Below are 27,840 nucleotides of genomic sequence, written 5' to 3'. Positions count from 1 at the left end.
CTATCAAAATCCATATATTTTTGAATATCAAAAAATAATTTTTATGTTGTGATAAATCTCAATTAAATACCATTGAATTTTATTGATCTCTTTAAAAAGATCTTAGAAATCTTAATTAAATACCTTAGAAATTATTTATACTCTTTTAAAATCTTAATCAAATATTAAATAATATTTTTAAATCTTAAAAATAATTTTATATTTTAAAAAAATTATTCTAAATTCTAATTAAAATCCCAATTGAATACATCCTTAATTCGCAAACACTTGTATTATACGGTCCTTTATAAAATATTGAGCCACCCTTTATTTTTCTTAAAAAGACACTACGATACCTAGGTTTTTTCACGTGTCTCTATGAGCCGAACAGACCGGTCCGGACCGGATATGACCGAATCGATTTATAACAGACACTGTGCAATATTATTTTCCCCTCTTCCGTTCCGCGTAGCGTTCTTCGATTATCAAACCTAAGCCTCAGAAGCAAAATCTAGCTAGGGTTCAAAACCACGCTCCAATTTTCAATTCTCTGTCTTGTACCTCCGAGCTCTTCACAATTGGTGCGTATTCTTCCCTTTCTCCAACTTCTTCATACTTCTTTCTCAAGCATCGCCTCGTTTTTTTAAAAACCCCAAATCTCAATTTGTACCCAATTTCGAATTCGATTTCCCCGAGAAAGGGTTTTGTCCCCTTGATTTCTTTTCTTTCGTTTTTAGAGTTTTTCACGCGCCCCTGCTCCTGCCACTTTCTAGTTATTTATTTATTTCGGTTTACATGTTGAAAGATAGTTTCATGTAGTAGCTGTTTTCATTTATTTATTTATCTAGTGAAATTGAATTATTTATAGAATTACTTCTACAAGTTCTGAACTTTGGTCTTTTTGAGCGGAGTTGTTTTAGTGTAATATGAGAAATTTAAGCAAAAGAGAGTAAAAGAATCTTTTTGAAGCGCTTCATTTGTCCAATTGTCGCTTATTTGTTAATTATTTTTGAGCTTTTTGATTTTGTGATAAGTAGTTTTTGCCCCTCTGTAAATGGGTGTACTTGTGTTCAAAACGAAACAGTTAGCGTAGTCTTTTTATGCCTGTTCCACGCATCGTTATGTTATTCTAACATTGTTACAATTGTTGTTTTGAATTTTCACGGTCCTTTTTTCTTCTTTGTTGTAGGAATGGGCTTGTGACTTCATTACTTTGCTGGGAGTTAATATTTTTTTAAATTTTTTAATTGTTGGGGTGATAATATATTTTGTGACCCATCATGGAGATACAGACTTCTGGCAGGCCAATTGAGTCCTTGCTTGAGAAAGTCCTTTGTATGAATATTCTGTCATCTGATTACTTCAAGGAGCTTTATCGATTAAAAACATACCATGAAGTTATTGACGAGATATACAATCAAGTTGATCATGTGGAACCATGGATGACGGGGAACTGTCGTGGTCCTTCAACTGCTTTCTGTCTTCTATACAAGTTTTTCACTATGAAGCTTACTGTCAAGCAGATGCATGGACTACTGAAACACCCCGATTCTCCTTACATTAGAGCGGTATGTAAAGATTTCTGACAGTTATATGTGACTTTTCTTGTTTGCTTTTATTTATTTATTTAAGTGATGAAAACGTTGCATATTTATTAGGGTTTGCTTGTGTTTGTGCATGTTATTCTTGGTAGTTTGCGTGTGAATATCTTTTTCACCATTTTGTATCAAGTTTAGGAACCGTTAAATTTATATCAAGAGAAGATTAGTGCACTGGAGACAATTTGATTTGATTATTTACGATTTACTTTTTGTATTTCTTTCTATAACCTATCTTGAAATATCATAATGGAGTTTGGGTTTAGTGTGTTTGTGGATTTTGTTGAATTGTCAAATGCAAGGTAGTCAAAATCATGGGCTAAATAGTAGGATTGTATGCTTCCATGATTTTCGCTTGCTGCTACGATCTTGATCACTCCGGGAAATATGCTTTGGCGAGATCATTTGGGGTCACTTAATCACTTTGATCCATCTTGGTTCCATGATCCCATCAAGAGGACAAATTTCCCTTTTCTCAAAATTAAGACGCGAGCCTCCTTGAAATCTTAAGACTGAAGCACCATGACCTTTTCTGTCATTCATTTGACCAATCCCTCCAATCTATATGCCCGTGGCTGCCATCAGCTACGGCTTGTGGGTGATGTTTTAGAGAGTTTGGCTGTTGGTTTGACCTTTCCAGTTCCTGCTTCTTATTCTATCTGCATTTGTTTTGGGTTATCAACTTCATTCTAGGTTTATTATTTTCTCTATTTGTGTACTATGTTTTGTGCTTGATCTAACAATATCCATGCTTTTGTCTCTGGTTATGATATTTCCAGATATTTTGGCCTTCAGTTGACTGTTTATTTTAGTCTTAGTTTTATTTTTTGTAATAAACTCGTCTTTTATATCAAGACTTGGTTAATTTAAATTAGTTATGAGTGTTACTTGTGAACTTATGTGATTGTAAAAATCGAATTCCATCTCTTTTCTTTTACTTCTAATTTTCACGAAGTTAGGAATGCTTTGCATCATGTATTCCTTTATCTTGATTGCAAGTATTGTATAATGAGGCAAAAGATGGTTTGATACTTTGATTACATTCTGCTTGACATCAAAATAAAGAGGTTATATGCTGTTGCTTACGCCAATGATCAACCTTTTTTTTTAATTTTAGCTTTTAGGGTATATGTCAGCATTCTTATCTCCTATCCATTTGTCTTGTGATATGCTTTAATTCTTTATATTGTTTATAGGTTGGGTTTCTCTATCTGAGATATGTTGCTGATCCAAAGACTCTGTGGAACTGGTATGAGCCATATGCCAAAGATGATGAGGTATGAGGACATGATTTTGACACCTTTTTTTGGATTTATTCCGATATTTCTATTTCCTTTTTTTTTCTTTCTATATTTATACTTGAAATTACAGGGCTATTTCCTTTTTATGCAATTCCACACACTTTTCTCATGCATCAAATTTGATTTTATTGCTTCTTTAAAAAAATGATTTTATCTATGAGGGGTTTTGATCAAGGTGCTGAAGCCTTGATGTCACACTATCTTTGAAAGATAGTTATTTGTCTTGGTTTCAGTTTTCTTGCATTATTATCTAGCATACCATTTAAAAGTACTCTTTTAGGTAGCATGCTAATATTATTAATAAAATTATGATGCTGTATTTCAGGAATTTTCTCCCGGGTCTAATGGACGGATGACTACAATGGGTGTATATATCCGTGATTTACTCCTTGGACAGGTTTGTTATCTATATGGCAACATGCTTTTCTAGTTTAAATTCTTTGGGCTCATGCTTTAATTTTGTTTGTAGACAATCAAATGCATTTACATGATAATGGCAGACTATACCCTGACCTCTTGATTTATAGATTTTTAAATGTAATTTCTTACAAGAGCTAGGGAAAATAATCATTTGACTCAAGTATTGACTAGTTAAATTGAGAATTCTCTCTTCAGAGCTCTTCTACCAGATTCCAGGTGCATCAAAAGATTGCAAATGCAGATATGTTCCTCATCATCACATATTTTGGAGGAACAGTATGAGGTGCTTTCAGACTTTCAAGATCTTTGGACATAAACCTTTTTCACTTACCAGTAATAATTTCTTTTAAGTATACTGTTTCAAAAGAATCTTCCTCTTTTTCTTTTCTTTCCAGACATCTTTTCTTGTCTTATTTCTAGAATCACTAGTGGTTTTGAGAAAAAACTGAGTATTTAATCATATAATTGCCTTAGAATATAACTCATTTTAGTCCTGGTGAAAGGGACACTGATATTGGGAATGTGAACTTGAGTGATCAAATTGTTAGACTTTGGTAGACGAGAAACTGATAGCATGTTAGAATTAGATGGAAAAACCAAAGGGGAAAGTATTTCTATTATAAAAAGTCAAGGATAATATTCTTCAAGGGCTTCTCAAATTTGATAAAACTAAGTGAGGAAATTAATAATTGGTGCATCTTTTACTTAGGGACCAAAATAGAAATTTTCCCATCTTGTGTATCTTCCATTCTTTTTTACTTCCATAATTTTATCTCTTTTTCTTTCCGAAGTTGAGCGGATACTTGTCTCGTGTCATTATTTTTGCATTTTTTGTTTCCCCTATCAACTTTTTATACTAGTTGATTGATTGCTATAATGACATACTTCTGCATAATGCTAGATAATGCATCACTGTGAGTATAAGAGATCTAGTTGTCACCTTAACACCTGCTCTTGTGTTTGGAGTATAAGAGATCTAGTTGTCACCTTAACACCTGCTCTTGTGTTTGGAGTTAACATAAGTTTTATAAGCTATGCTTAGCCCCGTCTGCTTTTGTTCCATAATAATATTTATCTTTTAGTCTTTTAGGATTAACCTCTAATTCTTTTGGAAGCTTAATCCATTTAAGATCTTAGAGAAATATATAGGCATCCTGTAATGCCCACATGTTCATCCTGAAACTTGGACTGTCCAGTGTCACACGGCTTTGTCAAACATCAAGTTTTTAATCTGCTTTATACTCTGATCATTTGACATATATTTGTTGTTCTGATGTAGAAGAGATCTCTATAATGTCTGACTTGTTGGATTATGAGCTTACATTCATTTGCATTTTGAAATTTCTGCTAATAAATGTATACTAATCTTTAAGTCTATATGTATGAAGTCATTGTATCTAAAATTTATTATTTATTTGAATTTGAAATATACAATATATCTAACATCCTAGTATTTCCAAAACTCTTAAAAGAAACATATTTTCAAGCATGATCTTCAATATTTTTGTGTGCGAGTATGAGAGCGAGGATCAATTTTGTTGCCCTGAAAGGCTGAATGTGTCTTGCTTTGATGATTTGTACTTGTTTCAATTAAAGCCATGCTGCTAAACTGTTATTGATGAGTAATGACCGTCAAAATGTAATCTTCATAGGGTTACATGATTTGTACTTTATTACTTTCATGATTTGTACTTGCCGTTTTTTAGGGTTAAGTCTTTACTACCTCTTCTGGCAGTTGTCATTTTTGTGTTCTATTTGTTGATTTTTTACGATTAAATGTCATCATTCACGAAGTTGAATGCTCCATTGCCCCATTTACTTTTCCCTTCATTTCTATTGATTTAACTTTTTGCATAAGCACATTGATGATTTTGTTCTGGTGGTGCAGTACTACTTCGACACACTTTTCCCCCGCATCCCAGTTCCTGTAATGCGTCAGGTTGTGTCAAATCTTGAAAAGTTGAAGCTCCCTATTACACATTCTGGTACAACTGGGGAAACCACCCGTCATGGTTCTGATGACACTGCTCGTAGACCACCTTCTGTGAAAGCTGCCCTTTCAGTCTCTTTTGGTCAGCGTGCGCCACATCGAGCTTCCACAAGGGATTCTTCACCCATTCGTCGTACATTAGCCCCTCCTCCTCATGAAAAAAATGTCAGTGATGACATAAGAAAATCTCCAAGTAATCGCCGTAGTCAGAGCCGTGAATATCCTGATAGGGACAGGGAGCGGTCACGCTCCCGGGACCGTGAAAGGGAAAGGGACCGGGAACGTGATAGGGACAGATATTATGACCGAGATAGGAACAAGGACCGAGATGCTGAAAGATACAGGGATCGGGACCGGGATAGGGATCATGAGAGGGACAGAAGCAGGAGGGATAGGGAGCGAGAGAGGAGTTACGATTATGATAAGAGGTCTAAGTACACAGAAAGAGGAAGTAGCCGGGATTATGACAACAACATTGGCAATGGTAGTAGGCACCATCGTAGTAGGAGCAGGAGTCGGAGTAGAAGTAGGAGCAGGAGCCAAAGTCAGAGCCAAGTTGGCACTGCTCGGTATGACTCACGTTCTAGTCCACAGAGAGATGGAAGTAAGAAGACTTCTGCATCAAGTAATCTAGCTAAACTTAAAGATTTGTACGGTGATTTAGGTAATAGTAAAGGAGATGCTAATGTGGAAAGAATTCCTAGAAGGGATAATGGAGGCGAAGAGGTTATTAGACTTGGTGGTTCTTCTTGGAAGTATTGAGAGATATCACACCAATGCTTGTATCAGATGTCAGATAACTATTTCACTGAAAAAAGCATACTGGATCTTGCCCTTTCATTGCCTTTTATTACCTCTTGTTTGACAGAAGTTATAGGTTGATGAATGCTATCTATATTAGCAAATATAGATAATGTATACTAAAATTCATTCCTGGTACATTGAATTTCCTGCATTGTAATTGCAAGTTTTAGACTTAATGATCATTTTATGGATACCTGATGTACCATGCTTCCGTTTTTCAGTTGAAACTAAGTTATTATAGACTTCTTTATGTTCTTATCTTGCAAGCCTTTAAGCTTTAAATGTTGACAAAATATTCTGATGCCATTATAATATTCTTAGCTATAGAATAAGTTGCTCTCTAGATGCGGTTGATGATTTGTGCTGTGATATTATTGCTCCAAATATAGTGTATTATACCTCTCAAAAACAACAGTGGCTTTTTTAATTATTAAACTTCATAAACAAGCTTAAAATGATCGGTAATTGTTATTCATTTTACTGAACTTGCAATAGTAGGTTCCCTAAAGAACTCTTTCATCAATTAAGATGCAAATAATACAATGTTGTAATCCTAAAGCTATGTGAATGTGTAATGCATAAAGCACTTCTATAATTTCAAAAAGTAAGAACTTTGTGAGTTACTATCATGATACACTTTCTATCAGACTATGTTAAGCAGTGATATAAATTTGGAGAGCAATTGCATTTCCCCTACTATTCTGTATGTAGTAACCATTTGTAACGAGATCTTTTGTTGCTGTATACAACACTGCACAGTAAAAGTGAGCTTCTGGGCTATTCACACTTGATGGAATGGTATATGTGCCTGACAAAGATTAAAGAAGCTCGGAAACCAACAGTTCCAAGCATGAGAAAGAAACCATAGCAAATGCAAGCCATGTAGCCAAAAAAGAAAGAGGTTTGCATGAAACCAGACATATCTGATCTTGCATTGTAGAAGAACATACAATACCCATATATGAACAAACCAGTTGATCCACCACAGAGGAAAGACCTAATAGCATGTAAAAAATGATCAAGTTAGAGAAAGGAAGAACATGAATTACATCAATGTGCAGCCTAAGAATATGCATTTATTGTTTTGACAGTAATTTTTTCTTTTATTTTCTTTATATGATATTTTAAAATCTATGGATTAACTCTTCCTTGCTGGAAGAATCTAGTGTGACCTTGGATCCTTTTTTTCCTCCACTTCTTAGAGGTCAGCCTTTGATTCATTCAACAATAGAGAGAACAACACTTTCAACCATTAGATGAATAGCACGACGGATCTCTAACTGCAGAGGTAGTAAAGGATCGAGATCTGTTTAGCATAGCTGAAGCTTTGTAGCATCATGTTATCCTTTGAAAAACATTTTTCAATAAGGGAAATCTAGTCATGCATGCCAAGGTGTTTGTGTTTGAATGGAAGGAGTCTATATTCCCATAGCATTGAAATTATTTTCATAGCCTAAAAATTATGATCAATAAACAAAGAAGTATAGAAAGCATTCAGTGTTACATTACAGGAACTTACCTCCCCCACCAATCATGGTCCTCAGCAGCAAGTTGAAAGTATGTCAATGCCACATTAACAAAAGCAGTGACAATCAAGAGAATGATGAAAATAATGAACAAAATGCTGTATATGGTATAAATCTGGTGACCCCAAACACTAGAAAATATGTAGTAGAGTTCAATGTAAATGGCACTGAATGGCAGAAAACCAGCCATAGCCATTTGAGCAGGAGTTTTACGGTACCAAGGTAGTTGAGGAATATGCCTAGGATACTTGTTTGTGCGACAAGGCGCTTGAAACTCTGATCGGCTATTCTTACCAGCAATTCCACCCAATACTAATAAAGGTGATGTTACAAGAGTCCATATGAGGAAAATAACCACAATTGTTCCAAAGGGTAGTGCTGCTGTGGAGTTATAGGCAACAGCAACAGTGTTGAGAAAGCAGAATGTCAAAAACAATGGTCCAGAGAACAGACTTCCACTTAACACCAAAATTTTCACCTGAAATGCAACAGACCAATATTTGATAAGTCCAATCCATTTAGATTTGTTCTTTTGGAGGTATACTTTTCGATTGTTTTAAAGGAAATACAAGCAAGAGAAAAAAGGAAATGAATTTGATGTACTTAGCAGTCAGCAGTCATTGTCGTCAATAATCTCGGCTAATGGTGAAAGATCATATAGTTGAGATTCTGAGTTCTCAATTTGTTGAAGTCACGTTATGAATCATCTGATATTTATCCAATGATTTAAATCGACTGACTGCAGTGATTGCATGAATTATTGATTGATGTGAAAGTGTGTGCACCAATTAATCATTATATTTCTTTAAAAGCAATGCTATTTCTTACAAAAAATTTATTCAAGAAAAGGAAGTCTGTATGAAAATATGATATTTGATCAATCAGATTATGACTGATCATACATGGGAGAATGGATGGTTATTATTGTAAGTGTTACATGCTACCACATAATATTTTTGAGGTTTTTGTCAAACTTCTTCCGTAACAATAACCATTTTTATTTCTTTAATAAGAAGCTCACCTAATAATATTTTTGATAGCAAATAAAAAGAGACAATATACTTTAAGTTTATAATTCAAGAATCTGTTTCAATCCATGTGAAGCATCATGTTAACAAGTTTCAAAGTCAGTAAACTATACAATATGCTACAATTAGAAATAAATTTAGGCAAAAACTTCAATTCCATCAAATTCATGAGTAAGTCAGATACAATTAAATGCATAATGTTGGGCTTTACCCAATTTTTCCCTTCAATCATGTAATAGAATGAAGCCGAAGAATAACCCGCAATGCCAGAAGTTAGTGCATATATGACAACTAGTGCAGTAAACAAAGCTCCTCTGTTGTAAGGATAGAAAACACCAACTAGTGCAAGCATAAAGATGAAGATTACACTGAAAATGGTAGCAAAGTTATATAGTCAGTCACAAAAGAGATGAACAATAAAAGGCAAAGACATGAAAAATGAGGAAACACCTTTATATTATTAGTACTCACTCACAGTGTAAATAATTGAGAGCCTATTCCAATTGCTGCTGCAAACAAAGACTTGTATCTTGGATATCTAAATACATCACCATGGATATACTTCCATCCACTCTCCTCTTGGTCATCAAGTGCCTCTTCATCAGGTGTAAACCTATCATAGTATTTGCATATGTAGATGCAATAAGCTCCACAAACTAAAAGGTCTAAATCCATGTAAATAGTTTGAAATTGCAGTCCGCAATATAAATGTTTTAGAGGTCTCTGCAACTGCAGTTGTGGCCGCATCAACCGCATTTGCTTGCATTTTGCTACAATATCAAAGTTTGCAACATGACTACAACTGCAGCTGCAACTTAGAATCATACTGCTGAGATCAATAAATACGACGATTCTTACTTGACAAAATCATTCTTCAGCACACGCATGAGAATCATGGCAAGGAATCCAGTCAAGAGGAGAACAGTAACACAAGAGTTAATAATAGAAAACCAATGGATTTCCAAGTGATGTGAGAGTGATGATGTCTGTGAGTATTTCTCCAACCTTTTCTCAAATGGAATATCTGTTTGAGTCCATCTGACAGAATATGTGAAATCCACATCTACCTCTCTATCTTCTGTCAAGTCTACAACAGCATTTGGATCATTTCTAATGAAAACATCAATGATGTTATCCTTATTGTAAAGGATCTCAAAATGAACATGCCTAAATAGATAAACTGTGGCCTCATTTGTGTCATCTTTATCATCATTCTCAAATCTTCCAAGGAAACCCCAAATAGGCAAGTCATCATAGTACATTTGATAAAAATAGTCCTTCAAAACAGCATGTCTGAATTGAGCAACCTCATTTCTTGTCAGCTTCTTTCCGCATATGCTCTCAGGTTTTTTATTAATCAGAAAATCCATTTTGTAAGGAGCAACAACTAATCTATCCCCATTCAAAACTTCACCAAGATCTTCTTTCTTTTCTTCCACATTATCTGCAGCCAACACATTCATGAATTATTTATAAGGATAGGGAATACAGTGACACTAATAGAAAGCTTAGGGTAATAATAAATCTTTGAAACATCAACAATTCAGATTAAAGGTGTATTTGATGTCTGACATCGACACATGTAGATACATTCAATTTCTTTCATTTTTCAAATTATTATTAGTGTCAACATGTCATTATCAATATCGTGTTTGATGTACGTGTCTGTGTCAGTGCTTCATAGATAAAAATAGAATTAAACTAACCTGGTGCGCAAAAGGGAAGGTCGAAATATCTGTATGTCTCACTGTGGCATACAAAAAGTTCAAGGAAAATTCAAATATTAACAAAGTAACCAATTAGGAAGAAACTCATGATAATGCTTTAAAAATTAAAACATGCATTACACTATTTAATATCCATTCTTGCATATAGCCATTTTGATACTATATAATGCAAAGTTCATTAATTCAACAGTACTCTTTCAGCAAAAGAAGAAACGAACACACTTCAATAATATGAATAAAATGAAATGCTCTGCAATTTCTGATACTTCCATTTGACACTATGTACAATTTCTGATATTTGACAATGAAGCAATTAAAAGTATGAATACAACACCTTCTAAGACACATTCATCTCCTCTTCATCCACATTGAAAAATTCTTGTATGGATACCTCATAATAACACAACCCAAATTTTTTTCTCTAAATTATAATTTTAGGATTGGGATCATAGCTCTAAATTGCAGTCCACAACTATAATCACAACTAAAATATAAAAGTTTCAGAGGTCTCTACAACAATATCATATCAGAGGTCTCTACAATATTAAGTATTGCGCGGCCGAAATTGCAGCGTAATTTAGAACTATATGATTGAAATTTAAAAGGGTAGATGAAAAAGTGAAAGTGTTGAAAATCTAACCTTGGATTGTGAAAGGGTCCCACTTTGTTAGCATAAAAAGGTACAAAATCACCTTCTTTGTAACGGTGATCCAATGAATCAGATTTAACATGGTTTATGAAGCAGAAACAAAGGATCACAATGGCACTAACCAAACATGCCGTTGACTTTTCCATAAACACAAACACACATACAGAGAGAGAGAGAGAGAGAGAAAGTTTGCAATGAAAATACAAATTGTTTGTTTCTATAGTTTAGAGGCGGATAAGTGCATGAGAGTGGTTGAATGAGAAGAAGGAATTTCCACGACACTTCCTTTTTCAAACAAAGGGAAATAAAATTCCAAAGATTTGAATTTGCACGCACTTGTTGAAATTGTAATGAATTGTTGAGTTGAATTGAAAAGGAATCGTCTTCGTAAATGGCGAATGATGACAAGTACGTGTCTTCTCACATAGACAAATGGTACAACATCCATATCATAAATAAATGTTAAGGTTACTCTCATTTATATCACTAGACATTACACAATACTCTCTCCTACCACAAAACTCTCTCCAATGAAATATAAATTAAAATTAAAGTTTAGCGAGCGTGTAATTTACACTCACATACAACCACAAATCAATTGTACTAAAGTAGTTACAATAACACAGTGAGCCATCAAATTCAATGGCACTTCTTTATTTTATATTGAGAGTACATGGTTCATTTTCTTATAAAATTAACCTATATTTTTTTTGAGAAAATAGGAAATGCTTCGGTGTAAATGTGAAATAAGAGGACTACATTTTCTAATTATTTTTAAGTTACTCTTATAAAGTAAATTCATGTGAACATATTTTGATTTTCCATTGGATATTAATGTAAAATTATTTTTATATGGATGATGTCTGGTCATAAAATCAATAAATTCTCTTATATTTAATGAATTTAATTTTTCTATTTTCAATGATATTTTTCACTCCAAAATATTAAAAAAAAAACTTATTAAAGACAGTTGATGTATTTTATCTGAATTTTAGATTTAATATATTCGTTTTCTTTAATTAATCTTTGCTTATATTTTTAAACAGAAGTAATACAGTTTTTCGATCATAGAGGGTAGTTTAGATGATATATTTAAGTTTTTTTATTGGAATTACATTGATTAAATTTAAATGTAATCAATTATCTTTTTTAATATATGTAATTTGACATATTTTTATTTATAATTTATTTTAGATGGAGTGACATTTGATCTCGAACATGTAAATGTAAAGAAGAAAATATAATGAAAGAAAAAAATAAGTTCTCTTATTACATTACTCTTATTAAACATTGACATATTCATTATTATTTAATAAAATTAAAGAAAATTTAATTAATATTATATTAAAAATTAAAGATAAAATGGATTACTCACGGCATAAAGGAGAGAATATATATGTTAGTGATAGTCTAATGTAAAAACAGAAAGTCAATATTTAACAATTTATATCCAAGGAAAATTGAGTGTTGTAATAATTCCCTTTGATTCAAAAGCTTGATTTTTACTTCAAAAGTTTGGTACAATCTAGCTTTGTTTAATGAGTGGAGTTAGGTATAATATTGCATTGATAATATTTATAATTTAGAGTTGATGGAGAGTATATTTCACGGAAATTTTTTACCCTATGTTTATACTCTACTTTCATATTTTATTTAAAAAATTAATTTATCTTTCTTCAAAAAAAAAAAATACTTCAAAATTTATATTTTGTGGTAAATATTTGTATTCTGAAAAATTTTAAAAATTCTTTTTGGTACACAAATATTTTTAGAAAATTTAAAAATGTTTTTTAGAATACAAAGTTTGAGTTTTTTTTTTAAAAAATTATATTTTGAATTTCAAAAACAATTGTATATTGAAGTTTTTTATTTAAATTTTTTAAAAATACAAATAAATTCTAAAAAATTTATAAAAAAAGTTTTTAGTGTACAAAGTTTGAATTTTTTAAAGTACATTTACGTTTTGAATTTTTTTCATAAATAATTAAAAATACATCAATTGTTAATTAATAAGAATAAATAAGTAGAATAATCATTTTTTTCAATTTTTTTCTTCTTAATTTGTGAAAAATAATTATATATATATAGTCCCCTTCATAGACAAAAGTGTCGATTAATTTAAATCAAATATATCAACACTTTCACTTATAAACTTATATATAAGAATTGAGAGAATATAAAATATATCTGAGGCCTATTAATCAAATAAATAATCAATGATAAGTAGAAGTGATATATTCAATGTCTTCATGCAATTTGAATCTTGTACATTACGCAGTTGTATAATCGATATATTGAAGACCGATTGATTAAAATTAAACAGTTCAAAAATAAAGTTCAGAATTTTTAATTTTTTTAAAATATAAAATGTACTTTATTTTTAAAATATTCAATTTTAATCGGATGATCTCTAATATAGAGGGTGCATTAATGATGACACGAGATCTAAATCGGTCCTCATAGTCATTGGAGATGGACCGGTCTTTTATGCTTTAATAAGTGTGTAGGACAGTGGGAATGGACCTACTTGCTTGGTTGATTGAGGCTGGGATCATACTGTTAGGTGACGCCCAACTTTCCCTTTCTATGCTACTTCTATTTTCTTCCTATGTCCCCAAATTTTAAGGTGTACATACTTCAAAATTAAGAGAAAAAAACAAACGAGTAGGAAATTCATGGAATGGTGGAAAATTTTACGATGGAAATCTTGATGAGTGAAAAAGTTATTAAAAAAAAGAAAAGTAAAGATAACTGATTTCAAGAATGAACAATATATATTATGAGGTGTAAAATGAGTTGAATACTTTCGATTTAATTTGTTTAATTAGTTATTTTAGATACAATAAATTGTGGTTTTGGATTTTAATACTTAAGTCGATGGGTCCAGTTTAGCTCGTTGAAAAGACATGGTGGACACAAATAATGTGAATTTACTTGTGGATTCAATTTAAAATTTTGTTTATTTTTTCTGACTAAAGTTTTTTTTTCTCTAACTATTAGCATATTTTCCATTGCAACTCAATAAATTTAGAGTTTTAGTGCTTGTGTATTGATTTTTTTATTACGTTGAATTTTAGTAGATTATTTTATAGTTTTTTAATTATTGTTTTGATACGATCAATTCATTTGAAAATCAATATATTTAATTTTCTTTTTAATTTTTTAATGTGTCAATCCATCGGCTTGTCAACTCATCGAGAAACAAGGTGGAGAGAGGATTCAACTCAATTATTTATATTCTTCCCCCACTCCTATATTAGACGATTGATGACATAGTAGGTCACAACGGGGACATGTTGATACTTTTTTTGCCACTCTTAATATACACAGTTGAATGAAGTGGAAAAATAGTGAGATTACAATATTATTGAATTATATATAGCTACTTTTTTATAAGCAAACTTTATTAATGGGGAGTACAAGGGATTCTCTATCTATGAATAGCAAAAAGTTCGTACTCGCAAATATCTGTGATAAAATCTAAAATGAGCATGAGGGAGATAGCTTAATCACTACAAGAATTTTGTGATATTGCTAAGATAAAAATTCTTAGAAAATGCTAAAAAAAACATGAGAAATACAACATTTCTGAGGGCTAAAAGGCTTTAGCTATAACACTGATCTTAAAGAAATACCAATAGTTGAAACCCTTGCAAAACACATTTTCTTAAATAAAAAAACGGAACCGTACCTTGGGCCAAAATCCTTGAAAAAAAACCTAAGTTGAGGCCCTCTCAATGTACCTAGGACTACAACCCTTGTTGATTTAGATTTTTAGAACATCTTTCAAGGCTCAGGCCTTCACTAAATTCAAATGTCAGAATATTTCCCAAACCATGACCCTCGCTTATCTAACCTACTACACAATTTCTTAAGGGTAAGGTCCTTTATAAGCTCAAGTGACACATCATTTTCCAGTGCAAAATCCCTTAGAAATGTCAGAATATTTCCCAAAGCACGACCCTCGCTTATCTAACTTATTACACAATTTCCTAAGGGTAAGGTCCTTTATAAGATCAAGTGACACATCATTTTCCAGTGCAAATGCCCTTAGAAATGATCCCAGAAGTTAAAAAAAATTACTTTATTTAAATTGGTATTAAAATAATTATATTATTTAATTTTATTATTAAAAATTATAATAAAAAATCATTTAAATTTAAATTTAATTATATAAATTTATTTAGGTAAAAAATTTAATTATATATTTATTATAAATATAATTGAATAATTATAAAACATTATATTAAATTATTTATATAATTAAAAAAATTATTTTAAATTAATTTAAAATTGAATAAATTTTCATTTTTATTATATTTGCAATATTTTCATTTTCACTAAAAATAAAAATAATTTTTTTAATAATTTAAATTATTTACAATATTATTTATATTCAAATTAGAGTTAAATTATTTAAAATGATTAATAAGATATAAATAAATTTGAAAATAAAGCTAAATAATAAAACATTATACTAAGTTTAACAATATTTAATATTTTTATAATTAATGACCTAAAATTATAAGAGTAAATTAGTGAGGGCTTTAGCTCTTAGAAATTTGTTTTGTGTGTCAATCAGTGAAGAATTTGACTATTGATCAATACAAAAGTACATTACTGAAGGCTTTAGCTCTAGGTAATGTGAAATTTAAAAAAAAAAAATCATCCTTATTTTATCCGAAGGTTTTATTCTTAACAAAGTTTTAATGTAGCATCATCACCTAGGACTACGATCTTCGCAAAATCCAAATGCCCATATTTTCTTAGGGCTTTGTCTTTAACAAAATAACATGACTATTTAGCTAGAGTTGTGGTTGTTGTAAAAATATGTGGTCTCACTTTTATGAAAAAGGTTTATGGCAGTCTTTTAAAATATTCAACAAGATTGATCACGGTCCCAAGGAGTTGATTCTAATTGAAAGTTCACACTTACATGTATTGATCAATTACCAGTCAAGATTATACAGTAATAGTTCTACAGATTAATCAAGATACATGCATGCAATCAAGATTAATCATACAATCATAAAATGCAATATGGAAATAAAGAGTAAGGGATAGAGAGAAGCACACCAAGATTTTTATACTGGTTCAACCGTCTTTCAGACGACCTACGTCCAGTCCCGAAATTAAACGATTTCGGCCTTTTTCAATAGAATCTTAGAGTGTTTTACCGATGTTCCAGCCCTCCCGGCCTATCAATCTTAAAACTCTCTCTCTATTCTATTTGGCAACCACTGTATCCCAGAGTTCCTCTACAAACTCTTCCAAGATCACAGTAAGACTTCTTCTTGATGAATTCTCTCAACAACGAAGATAGCCACCAGTTTCCAAACTGGATTTTGATCAGCCACTGTATCCCAGAGTTTCTTTCCAAACTCTTCCAAGATCACAGTAAGACTTCTTCTTGATGAATTCTCTCAACAACGAAGATAGCCACCAGTTTTAACTACTGGATTTTTATCAGTTCTTTCTTTACAAAGTATTTGTTACATAAACTAATCGATTACCCAATCAATTATTTTAATACACTTTTCAGAAGATTATGTGTAGTTTATATGTGAGTCGATTGCATAATCGATTCCAAGTGTTTTGTTCCAACAACGAGATCAAGACAATCGATTCCTCAATCGATTCATTAAGTCACATAATCGATACATTAATACACATAGTCGATTTGGCCATATACTGAGTGTTCCCTGTAACTTGAAATTTTGGTGCAATCGATTTGTCAATCGATTTAGGTTAAAACAGGGACTCAACTTATTTCAAGTAAATCAATGTGCCAATCGATTTGGTGTTATGTTTCTGAAAAATGATTTTACCAGTTTGTTCAGTTCAATCGATTGATACCAAACTTGTTACAATTGGATTTATCACAATGGATTGTCCAATCGATTGTGTTTGTCACAGACCATGTTCCTTATGAAATCTTATTTACGAAAATCGATTGGCCAATCGATTAGCGTATTAAATGGCTTGGCCCTATGACTTGCACAATCGATTTGTCCATCGATGTATCCAATCAGTTTTAGTTTTTGTGATGTGTACAATCGATGTGTCAATCGATTAGCATGCTAAAAGGCTTGCCTCTGACTTGCACAATTTTTATCAATGATTGTGCCAGTCGATTGTCTAATCGATTGTTTAATCACAAACTATATATTCTCATACAACCCTTTTACGGAATCGATTGCCTAATCGATTTGCTTAGAAGATTTTCAACTTTTGTTGATTCCTTGAGTTCCAAGCTATTGTCTCAGGTATGTAGGGTGTTGAGTTGTTGTTCCTGAAATCTTACTCAGTTAAAATGTTAGATTTATCACATGATGTATGAACATTGTATGTTTGTTAATTATGTCAAAATTAGGATTAAGGAGACTTAAGTCCAACCGTGGTGACCTTGAAAAATTCAACACAATTATATAGTGAGAGCCAAAAGGCCCTAACAAATCTCATAGGACTGAAAAGTCCTAGGGATGACCCTGGCTATTTCAGCTTATTCTCGTAGTGACTTGGTATCTGCAGATAAAATAAATGGGTATTTTGGCTACCCGAGAGTTAATGACATAATGGATACACAGTTGAATGTAATGATATGCGTAATTGTGCATATTTGTGTGTGTTAATATATTTTTTTCCGTTGACAAAATAAAGGAAAAAGTTATACATAATTGCAACAAAAAAAATAATTTTTATTTTATTTTAAACAATCAAATGATATATTAAAATAAAATAATTCTAAGCATAAGACGTGCGAAGAATAAGAACATACAAAGGTAAAAGAGCTAACGAAACTCAACTGGACAACAAAATAGACATAGTATGGACAATAAAACTCCATCTATGCACCAAAAACAACCCAAAAAACCACAAAACTACATAAAGCATGAATCAGGTTAGACCACAATTGATTAAAGTCATACCGAAAACATTTCCTTTATAATGAACCCAACACCAATAGAGTAGTTTAACACGTTATGTCGTTTCAATAGTGTTGCACACTTTTTATCTGAGTATATATGATTCCTCATTTTCCATATAGCACAAATGGGGATTGAAAATTTTCGACCCTTCGAAGCACACCTAACCCACCAAATTGTTGAGTGTGGTTAAAACATTAGACAAAAGACCCTCAATGATCAATTAGGTAAGAATATTTTGCCAAATTGAACCAAAAAAGGACAATAAAAAATTAGATGTTGAGCAGTTTCTTCAAGTCCACACCCATCCACATACAAGCTTGAAGAGCTATCCAAAATGTATTTTTTCAATAAATTATCTTTCGTAGGCAACTAATTTTGCAACAACCTCCAACCTAAGAGAGACACCTTTAACTGTACAATTTTATTCCAAACAATGTTACCAAAAGGAGCAATTTACAAAAGAGTTTTGTATAAATCCTTGATAAACATCTTTCACATAGTACATCCCGCTGATAGTACTTTTCCATTGCCCAAAATCATCAACTCGACCATGCAAATGAACATTAAAAAATAATGAAACACACTCTTCCACAAACCCATATTCTCATTGAAACAGATTACGATTCTTCCCCCATTCATCTCTCCCAACTCCCACCCAATCTAATCATATTTGCCACTATTATAAATTTATCACGCACCACTCCAAACAACCGACTAAATCTACTATGTAATGGTCCATTTTCCAACCACATACCATACCAAAATAAAGTATTCCCACCAATACATATTTTTCTTACTAAGTTGTTCGAGAACCACTGTTTATGAATACCCCCCACCTCTAAGCTCTAGACACCTAATATCTTTCCACCATGACAAATCTTGAGAAGTACTACCTCCCACTATCCTATTCTAACAACATATTTACAAGAAAGAACCTTAAACCATAACCCACATGTATCCATTATAAGCCTTCAATACCATTCATCCAAAAACATCACATTAAACACACATATTATGCACACCAAGCCCACATTTCTAACACTCACAACAATTCTATCCATTTGACCCAATGAGCCTTGCAAACCTCCTCGCTACCACCCCCTCCCCCTACCACATAAAAAATGTTTAAAAAGAGATTCAATTTTAGAGATGATATCTGATGAAGCCTTGAAGAAAGAAGATAAATAAATCGATAACACATATATGAAAATTTTTATGAGCTATTCATAGAAAAATTGCAGTCCCTACATCCAGATAACTTTGAATTTTTTCAATCATAGGATTCCAAAAGGATATCTTCCTTGAGTTGTCCCCAATAGGTAATCAAAGGTATTTAAAAAGAGTTGTTCCAACTTTGCAATTCAATAACTTGAATGTCAACCATGATTCATTAACATTCGCACCAACTAGAAGACTTTTGTGAAAATTAACCTTCAGACCTGAAGCCAATTCAAAAAACAGTTGGTTGGCTTTAATAGCTCTTATATTAGACCATTTCTTCTCACCCATGATAATTGCATCATCCACAAATTACAAATGAGAAATTCTAAAATATGAGTCCTCATCCACATTATAACTAGAGAATGACCCGATTTCCATTGAAGAACTCATCATACTTAACATCACCCCAAAATTCTTTAAAGAAACCAAAGTTGACACCATTAGGTCTTAAACTTTTGAAGCTATCACAATCTCAATAGCTGTCTTCACTTCCTCTTCATCAAATATTCTAGTTAATTGAGAATTCTCTTTAGCACTAATAGACTTCAAAATGAAAATTATCCACTTAAATCTTTCTATCTCGACTTGATTGAAAATGATTTTTAAAATATTGAAAATAGATTCACTTACTCCTTCCACACCATTCGCTGGAGTACCTCTAACTTCAATACTCAAGATGGTATTATGCCTACTCTTAGAAGAAATCATACAATGAAAATATGAAATACATCGAATTAGAGTCATCCTCTTTTAACCACGTCGCCCTTGATTTCTACCATTGAGTACTACTATACAGTCTAGAAAGGGAAAATAATTCAGCTGATCAGAAACGCTTCTCAATCTAACCTATCAGATTCACCCTTCACATCCAACCAATTAATATTCTCCTTGGTGGACCTCAACTGCTCGCCCATATTGCTACTATGATTTTTATGCCACCCCTTCAAAGATGATTTGATTCCTTTAATTTTTCCTTCAAAACAAAGTCTCTCTATCTGGCAAACGACAAAATCTTCAGTGGTTTTGAACAAACTCATGATAACTTGGAAATTATGTCCAACATTTCATCATTCTAAACGGTTTAGGTCACTGATCCTTCATCACATAGAACATCAAGATAGAACAATGATCAAATAAGTCTCTTTCCAATGCCCATTGAGATACAAGCACCATCCAATCTACTCATATAAGCACTATCCAACCTCGACCACGTAAATCTCCTTCCAATTAAAGGTAAATCCACCAAATGATTTTCATCTATGAAATCTTTAAAATTGTTAATTTCCTTATTTCTCAATAAACTTCTACTCCCTTATGTTTCTCCATGCTTTGAATAGAATTTAAATCCCCATAAATGCGTGAATAAACATCAAACTATAACTCAATTGTGGGTTAAGAATGCCCACAACTCTGCTTTTCACTGAACCTCACAAGGAGTATAAATGTTAACTACCGTCACCACATCCTCTGATGACATCCACAACTCCTTAGTCACAAGAGCATGTGATAACAAAGCCGATGAATATTGAAATTCCACAAAGTAAGTAAGCCACCCGAACGATCAGATAACGATTTAAAAGAGAAGTTCACATCAGATGACCCCCACAAACCTTCACACAACCTCTTATCAATCACTTCCAACTTAGTCTCTTGAATGCATAACAAATCAAATTTCTTCCTTTGTACCCGTTCTCTAATTTTTTTCTCTATACCACACCCTCAAAACCTCTTGGTGTTATAACTTATTATCTTGACAATAAAACCTTCTACCACCACCTACTACATGTACTAGAACTTCGACCAAGATGATGCCTTCGATACCCCTGCCCAATATTACATGTATCTCTTTCCTCCATCTCCATCAAATTTTTAACTATCCCCTTTAAAATTTAAATGATTAATTTTTTCGAACATCCAAATATCCTCACCTACCACATCAACATCTTCATTCCAATTTAAAACACTAACATTATTGTCCTCATTTAAATGTGATTGATTTCTAATTTTAAATGATTCCACCATATTTTTCAAATTAAATTGCCTCCCATTACTCTGCTTTCCATAACCGCCCCTCCCTCCATCAATTCCCATTCCTTAATATAATGTCCAATTTTTTTATCCACCCCATCAAATTCAAAATTCTCTAATAAATTTGGACATATACTAAAACTTGAACAAGAATCATTATCAACATCCTCTGACTCCTCCAACTTCCTCCTTCTTGACTCGTACACCGAGCTCGAAAAAGGTTCTTCAACAATACAAATAAAATATATATCTTCATCAATCATAATTTTAATAATCCAATTAATCGTCTCGAAATTTGATGTTTGAATTAATTAATTTGAAGAATAATATATTTTAACTAATTGACCAATACCTAACATTTGTCATGTCTACCATAATTTATAGAGAAAGTTATAATTAGTGTTATAATGTTATTCAAACTTCTATGTAGAAGATATTCAAAAAAAAAAAAAAAAAAATACATTATTAATAAAATATATGTTTTTCTTTTAATTAATTATTTATAAAATATATTTTTTTTTGAATAAATTGAACAATGACAAAAAGATGTCACATATATCATTTATATTTCTCATAAGTTTTATTTTGTTTAGAAACTGTTGCAAAAACTTAACAAAATCAAGCACCATATTTTAATTGGTTCTGCTTGTTTTTCTTAGGATAAATCGAACCAAACTAACCTATTACACCTTTATCAATCAAAATTCATCGATTATAAAAATATAAAAAAAAATACTTTTTTAAATAATTTTAATTTTTTTTTTTTTATAAATGTTGATCACATTAAACCAAAACAACTTGTTATTCATTAGTTCAATTCACTTCGAATTTCATAAGAAAATATTATAAAATTATTCATCAGTAGTTGATTAATTTAAAGTTTTAATCGTACAAAATTAGATAATTAATTAAATATATTTAAATTCAAAACAAATTATTTGCGTCCACGTTAATCATGCACATCAATAGACGTTATGATAAATCGAACCAAACTAACCTATTACACCTTTATCAATCAAAATTCATCGATTATAAAAATATAAAAAAAAATACTTTTTTAAATAATTTTAATTTTTTTTTATAAATGTTGATCACATTAAACCAAAACAACTTGTTATTCATTAGTTCAATTCACTTCGAATTTCATAAGAAAATATTATAAAATTATTCATCAGTAGTTGATTAATTTAAAGTTTTAATCATACAAAATTAGATAATTAATTAAATATATTTAAATTCAAAACAAATTATTTGCGTCCACGTTAATCATGCACATCAATAGATGTTGAATTTAATTATTTGAACAACATACAAAGTGACAATTTTATTCCTAAAAAGAAAGATGCAAATATTTAAAGAATGGGTATATTTGATTTATTTTTTTCGTGATCGTTGATATTTTTATTGTTATAGTGTATTGTAAAATATACTTTCAAACAAACTTTTAATCTTATGAACTTTTAAAAAGTCATTTCATATACTTAAAAAAAATAATAAATCAGACTCAAATCTTAACATTTTAAAATACATTTCACAAAGCCGCATTTCCCACCCCTTGACACAAGTTATATTCTTCTAGAACTAGAAAGTCTTCGATAGCCATATATTTCCACACCTTTGATTTTCCACCTTACTTGTAGTGTGTGGAATCGAATTTTCATTTTTATATTTCAACTCAATTGCCAAAGTTACAGTTATATTTTGAGGAGAAATTGTATTGACATTTTATCAGATATCTTTAAGCAAATTCACATTATTTTTAGTATTCTAAAACAATCAACTTTCCTATATTTACTAAAAAAAATTTGTATCGAACATATTTATCATAAGACTTATTTCTTCTTCTATTATTCAATGTATAAAACGGTTAGAGTTTTCATTTTAATATGTAAACTTAAGATTATATCTGGTATATACAATTTAAAAAGTATGGTTGAGCTAAGATATGACACAATCAAAATGTGCATTTTAATGTTTTTTTTGGATGAATGATAAATAAAGATGTAAGGGTGATAAAAAGAAACATGTTTAACATAATTTTTATATGAATGCAGGAGATATAAATACATTTTAAAAATTAGATGAAGTGTGAATATCATTTAAATCGATAATTGAGTAGGTCAATGCATTTTCTCCTTATTTTAATTAAACAATAAATTAAATTTGTTAAACTTGGCGTGAAGGCAACTGGATTTTGTCAATCATTGTATTTTACAAAGTTCTTTTTCTTTTCATGTTTTGGAGTTTCTTCTTAATGAGTTTTAAAGACTCATTTTTTATGACAGTTCTAGAGTTTACATGTTAAGAAATATTCGTGTAATTAAGTAGTTTCTTCTTTTTTTGGGTTTTGCCCTCTTTATTCAAAAAATAAAATAAAAATACTGTTATTTTTTTTTTGGAGATGAAAACAATAAATTCACGTGCACGATTTATTAGAATAAACATATTGTAATTTAGAATTTTACGTTTTTTGTTTAATCTATCAAAAAGATTCATTTTAAAAAAACTTAAATGTAATTTTGGTCTTTCTATTTTATAAAAAATAAACTTTTAGTCCTCTTATTTTTTTAAAACTAGATTTTTAATTCTCTAATGATGTGGCACTAAAGTGACATTTGTTGTTACTTGGATAAAATAATTTATATGTATTGTTGTAATTTATTTTATTTATATTTTAAAATATAAAATAAAATTAAATATTTTAAAATTTTAAATTATTGTTGGATAAAATAAATAAATTTGAAATATTTTATTTAAATATTTTAATTTATAAATAAAATAAATTTATTTTTAAAAAATTTAATATAATAATAATTTAAATATTAAATATTTTATATAAACATTTTAAAAATGAAAAAAAGTTAAATAAAATAAATAATTTTAAATTTTAAATTTAAATATGTTAATTAAACAAAGTTAATAACAACGATTAAGTGTCACATGATTAATAAAAGGGTAACATAATAAAAAATGGTGGAGACCAACAAAATCCTAAGAATCAGTTAATAAAAGGACAAAAAACTGATTTTAAAAATGAATGAACTAATAACTAATTATTGATAAAATAGGAGATCAGAAGTTCATTTAAATCAAGAAAAAATAATAACGAAATCTCCATGATAAGATGCTATCAAACACTTCATTTAATAATACACAAAATACTCACTAAAACAGGGAGTACTTGTTTACAAAAAAAAAATCATTAAAATAAATACAATTATTATAGGTAATTGTTGGAAATGATGATGCTTTAATGAAAATTTATTGAAAATAATGATGACATTTATGAGAGCTAGTGTTGTTGTGAATTGAAAAAAAGAAATATCACGGATATCACACACTATTAGTGTATATAAGGTGGAGGTAGGACATTTGGGGAGGGCCCCAAGAGGTACTCCAATTTTGTGAAGGAGGGAGAACGCAAGCAAATTGACCACCACAAACGTGCGCACCGCCTCTCGTCCGACCCGAGTCAACATGAAATATCCGATCCAGTCAAAACCCTTAAGTTTGGAGTGCACGTTTCTGAGGTCACATCTTGGAGCACACGTTCTGATGGACCCGTGATTCTCTCATATCCAATTGCGGATTTCCTCTATAAATAGAGGGTTCTCCTCAGTTGAAAAAAAAAACATCAAAAGCTTTTTGTATCTAAGGCTTTTCTCACTTCTCCCCCTTCTTACTTTTTTTTTCTATTTCTTTCGAGTGGTGGTAGTGCTATATTACTAGTGGCAGTCATTCGACTGCCATATTGAAGGTGTAATTCTAGAACGGTTTTCTACGATGTACTAGAATTCCGATACAAAGTATTTCAATTGTTTTATTCTAGAGACTTCGTGGTTGATAGTCTGCCTTGCACAATTTAAGTAGTGCCTTGAAACGTCTTAAAGAGAACGACCTAGTCCGCGACTTAATGCAGTAATATTTTCGGTGACATAAATTATTTTTAAATTTTTTTTCAAAATTCAAAAACAACGATAACTATACGATTAAATTGAACATTACATCTCAATTTAAAATCTTAAAACATTAAACTTAAGAATCTCATATGTAACTTTCACTTTTCTTATATGTAACTTTCACTTTTCTAAGTGCGACTTCTAAAGGTACGCTTACTACACAACATTTCCTCACGTGGAGAAATTATTACCCTTAAATTCATTTTTTGAATCCTTCTCTCCTATTAAATCAAGGGGTGGAAATGCACGACACCCTCATGTATCTGGAGGGAGTCCTCTCCCATTTTAAAGCTATGTATTAGTAAAAAACAATATTAAAGGTATATAATTTACCAAAATATATATTTAACGATATATTTATAATATAAAGGCAAATTATTTATAGCTTTTCAATTTCTCATAACAACAACATAAGAACCCTCACAAATTAAATTTTTAGACATATAGTTGTTTAAGGATTCTTTTGCCTATATTTATTCTTTATATATGTTGTTGCTTTTAGAAGAATAGTAGTTTCAAGAACTGTTAAGAGGTCAAAATAAAATATACTCCGAACATATGTTTGTATATAAGAGATATCATTAAGTCACTTTTATAAAAGTTCAAATATACACCGTACAAATTTTAAGAATAACAATTATTTTCTTTTGTTCTTATCTAACAATATCATTTTGTCAACTAATAACCTAACGCAAGCAATTATTTACATACACTTGTACATATATTATATGATGGTTGTATTTATATATTTTTTTGTTTCTTTCTCTTCAAGAAAAAGCAAGGTTCACTATCTTAATACTTTTCACCTTTATTTATGCCAATATTCCACACACCACCTTTGTTAATGTTACAAATTCCTTTCACTTATTCTTAAAGAACAAAACAAACTATGACAAATTCCTTTGTCTCTTTTTCTAATACCACTTTCTTGAACCTTCCAAAACCAGCCAAACAAGTCTTTTGAACAAAACATACAACTATAAAAAGGATGTTACCCCCTTCATCAATTATTGGAAGCATAAGTGAAAGATGGCAAAAACACACCAAGTTGGAGTAGCTATGGATTTCTCTCCTACAAGCAAATTAGCACTTAGATGGGCAATTGATAATTTGATCAACAAAAATGATCATATTATTATGATCAACGTTCAACCTCTTTCAGCTGATCACACTAGAAAAGAACTTTTTGAAGACAATGGTTCACGTTAGTGTCCTTTTTCCATTCTCTTCTTTTTTTTTTTTTTTTTTTTTAATAAATAGTTCAAGGTTTAAAACACGACTAGAAATAGAAACATAATTTTTTTTTTGATGTTGCGACCCAAATTGGATCATTGACCTTTTTTTTTTTTAAAAAAAAAACCTTGGTTGACACATACTAAATGACTATATGTTATAAAGGTTTATCTTTAATGTGATAAACTTGTGCTTATGAAGCATAACAATTTTGTTGTGTTTTGGATTGTTAATGGGTTTGCAGCTTTGGTGCCTCTAGAGGAATTGAGGGAGATAAACTTTACAAAGCAATATGGGATTGCCAGGGATTCTGAAGTCATAGATATTCTTGAAAATGCCTCCAAGACCAAAGGGGTATTTATTTTGATTCTTATTGTGTTATTTTCTTATGTTTATAAGAAAGAAAAAAATGATAAATTCAAGAGATTAGTGACTATGGTTACAAATATGTGGATTTTAATTTGTTGGTTTTTGAATTAGGCAAGGGCAATGGCAAAAGTATATTGGGGAGATCCAAGGGAGAAATTGTGCAGTGCTGTGGAAGATCTTCATCTTGACTCTTTGGTTGTTGGAAGCAGGGGTTTGGGTCCCATTAAAAGGTAGTACTATTTATTAATCAATAAATTGTTACAAGTAATAGATGATTGGATCAATTTATTTTTATTTAGAGGTTCAGTTAATTTCTTAAGTAATTCTTAGTTTAAATTGAGAGATTATTATTTACAATTGTGTGTAATATATGTTTTGGTTTACCAAAAATCTTATAATTTGAGATTTTTTAGAGATTTTTTGTGTTTAATTTAATTGAAGGAGATAGTTTAAACATTTAACTTTTTTCTTTCAGAGTGTTGTTAGGAAGTGTTAGCAAGCATGTGGTGGCAAATGCTTCTTGCCCTGTTACTGTGGTCAAGGGAATGCAACCTTCCAAGTCCAGAAATTAACCCGATTATTAATACTCACTTTATGTTATATATCATATACATATTAAAAATAAATAAATCACTTGAGTATTGTACCCTTTTGGCTGGCTTGAATAATTGTATTTTTGGTTTAGTTTGTATATAAATGTAAATTTGAGTAGTACTAGTACTCTAGTAGTATATGTAATTTGTAACCATCATAACCACCGGGGCTAGAAGAATACTATAAAGTGCTTAATTAAAAAATAAATAAAAGGGTTGAAAATAACTTTGTATTGATGCAAATTGACACAAGAAAAATGTGGAAGATATACTCGGTGTGTGTTTGGAAAAAAGTGCAATAATTGATAAGTCAACAATGATCTTGTTTAAAAATAATTTTGAATAAGATGTTTTTTTGATAATATGCTCTTTAGTCAATCCTTTATTTTTGAATTCAATATGAACAGTTTTTCTAGATTGATTCTGCTTATATTGAATTTGTAAATTCTTCAAATTGATTTTGTTTGTATTTTGTTCATATTGATA

At 30.8% G+C, this 27,840-nt stretch overlaps 3 protein-coding genes across 5 annotated transcripts; 2 read left to right on the top strand and 1 right to left on the bottom strand.

The window, feature by feature from the left end:
* Positions 1-403: 403 nt before the first annotated feature.
* On the top strand, positions 404-6,350 carry LOC101492609 (pre-mRNA splicing factor SR-like 1). Of its 3 annotated transcripts, none has more exons than XR_003471571.2 (6): positions 404-560; positions 1,169-1,547; positions 2,774-2,854; positions 3,204-3,275; positions 3,494-3,631; positions 5,187-5,394. XR_003471571.2 is itself a non-coding variant. In XM_027331908.2 (6 exons), the coding sequence occupies exons 2-5, from the start codon at positions 1,260-1,262 to the stop codon at positions 3,578-3,580; spliced, it is 528 nt and encodes a 175-aa protein (XP_027187709.1). In that variant the 5' UTR covers positions 404-560; positions 1,169-1,259; the 3' UTR covers position 3,581; positions 5,187-5,394. The 3 variants fall into 3 exon arrangements, 2 of the variants coding, with proteins under 2 accessions (XP_027187709.1, XP_004490796.1); XM_027331908.2 differs by having other exon boundaries at positions 3,494-3,581; XM_004490739.4 differs by lacking the exon at positions 3,494-3,631 and having other exon boundaries at positions 5,187-6,350.
* Positions 6,351-6,557: 207 nt separating this feature from the next.
* On the bottom strand, positions 6,558-11,522 carry LOC101492270 (transmembrane 9 superfamily member 2-like). The gene is made up of 7 exons (XM_004490738.4): positions 11,014-11,522; positions 10,353-10,393; positions 9,505-10,090; positions 9,122-9,259; positions 8,858-9,014; positions 7,612-8,096; positions 6,558-7,089 (listed from the first exon to the last, which is right to left on the bottom strand). Exons 1-7 carry the CDS (start codon positions 11,166-11,168, stop codon positions 6,870-6,872), a joined length of 1,782 nt encoding a protein of 593 aa, XP_004490795.1. The 5' UTR covers positions 11,169-11,522; the 3' UTR covers positions 6,558-6,869.
* A 14,471-nt stretch (positions 11,523-25,993) lies between these two features.
* LOC101491938 (universal stress protein PHOS32) lies at positions 25,994-27,481 on the top strand. Its single transcript, XM_004490737.4, has 4 exons — positions 25,994-26,363; positions 26,637-26,746; positions 26,873-26,991; positions 27,237-27,481. Exons 1-4 carry the CDS (start codon positions 26,189-26,191, stop codon positions 27,331-27,333), a joined length of 501 nt encoding a protein of 166 aa, XP_004490794.1. The 5' UTR covers positions 25,994-26,188; the 3' UTR covers positions 27,334-27,481.
* The last annotated feature ends 359 nt before the right edge of the window (positions 27,482-27,840 follow it).

Source organism: Cicer arietinum, chromosome 2, assembly GCF_000331145.2.
Source record: "Cicer arietinum cultivar CDC Frontier isolate Library 1 chromosome 2, Cicar.CDCFrontier_v2.0, whole genome shotgun sequence".
Lineage (NCBI taxonomy): Eukaryota > Viridiplantae > Streptophyta > Magnoliopsida > Fabales > Fabaceae > Cicer > Cicer arietinum.
Note: the sequence above shows the minus strand (reverse complement) of the source record. Positions and strands in the feature narration are given on the sequence as shown.

Bases quoted from the DNA above. Each gene is read 5' to 3' on its own strand.
- LOC101491938 (XM_004490737.4), top strand. From the start codon at position 26,189: ATGGCAAAAACACACCAAGTTGGAGTAGCTATGGATTTCTCTCCTACA. The intron at 26,364-26,636 runs GTTAGTGTCCTT...ATGGGTTTGCAG, and splicing joins TTTTGAAGACAATGGTTCAC to CTTTGGTGCCTCTAGAGGAA. The intron at 26,747-26,872 runs GTATTTATTTTG...TTTTTGAATTAG, and splicing joins ATGCCTCCAAGACCAAAGGG to GCAAGGGCAATGGCAAAAGT.
- LOC101492609 (XM_004490739.4), top strand. From the start codon at position 1,260: ATGGAGATACAGACTTCTGGCAGGCCAATTGAGTCCTTGCTTGAGAAA. The intron at 2,855-3,203 runs GTATGAGGACAT...GCTGTATTTCAG, and splicing joins CATATGCCAAAGATGATGAG to GAATTTTCTCCCGGGTCTAA. The intron at 3,276-5,186 runs GTTTGTTATCTA...CTGGTGGTGCAG, and splicing joins GTGATTTACTCCTTGGACAG to TACTACTTCGACACACTTTT.
- LOC101492270 (XM_004490738.4), bottom strand. From the start codon at position 11,168: ATGGAAAAGTCAACGGCATGTTTGGTTAGTGCCATTGTGATCCTTTGT. The intron at 10,091-10,352 runs GTTAGTTTAATT...TGTTGGCTGCAG, and splicing joins CCTTCCCTTTTGCGCACCAG to ATAATGTGGAAGAAAAGAAA. The intron at 7,090-7,611 runs GTAAGTTCCTGT...ACATGCTATTAG, and splicing joins GACCATGATTGGTGGGGGAG to GTCTTTCCTCTGTGGTGGAT.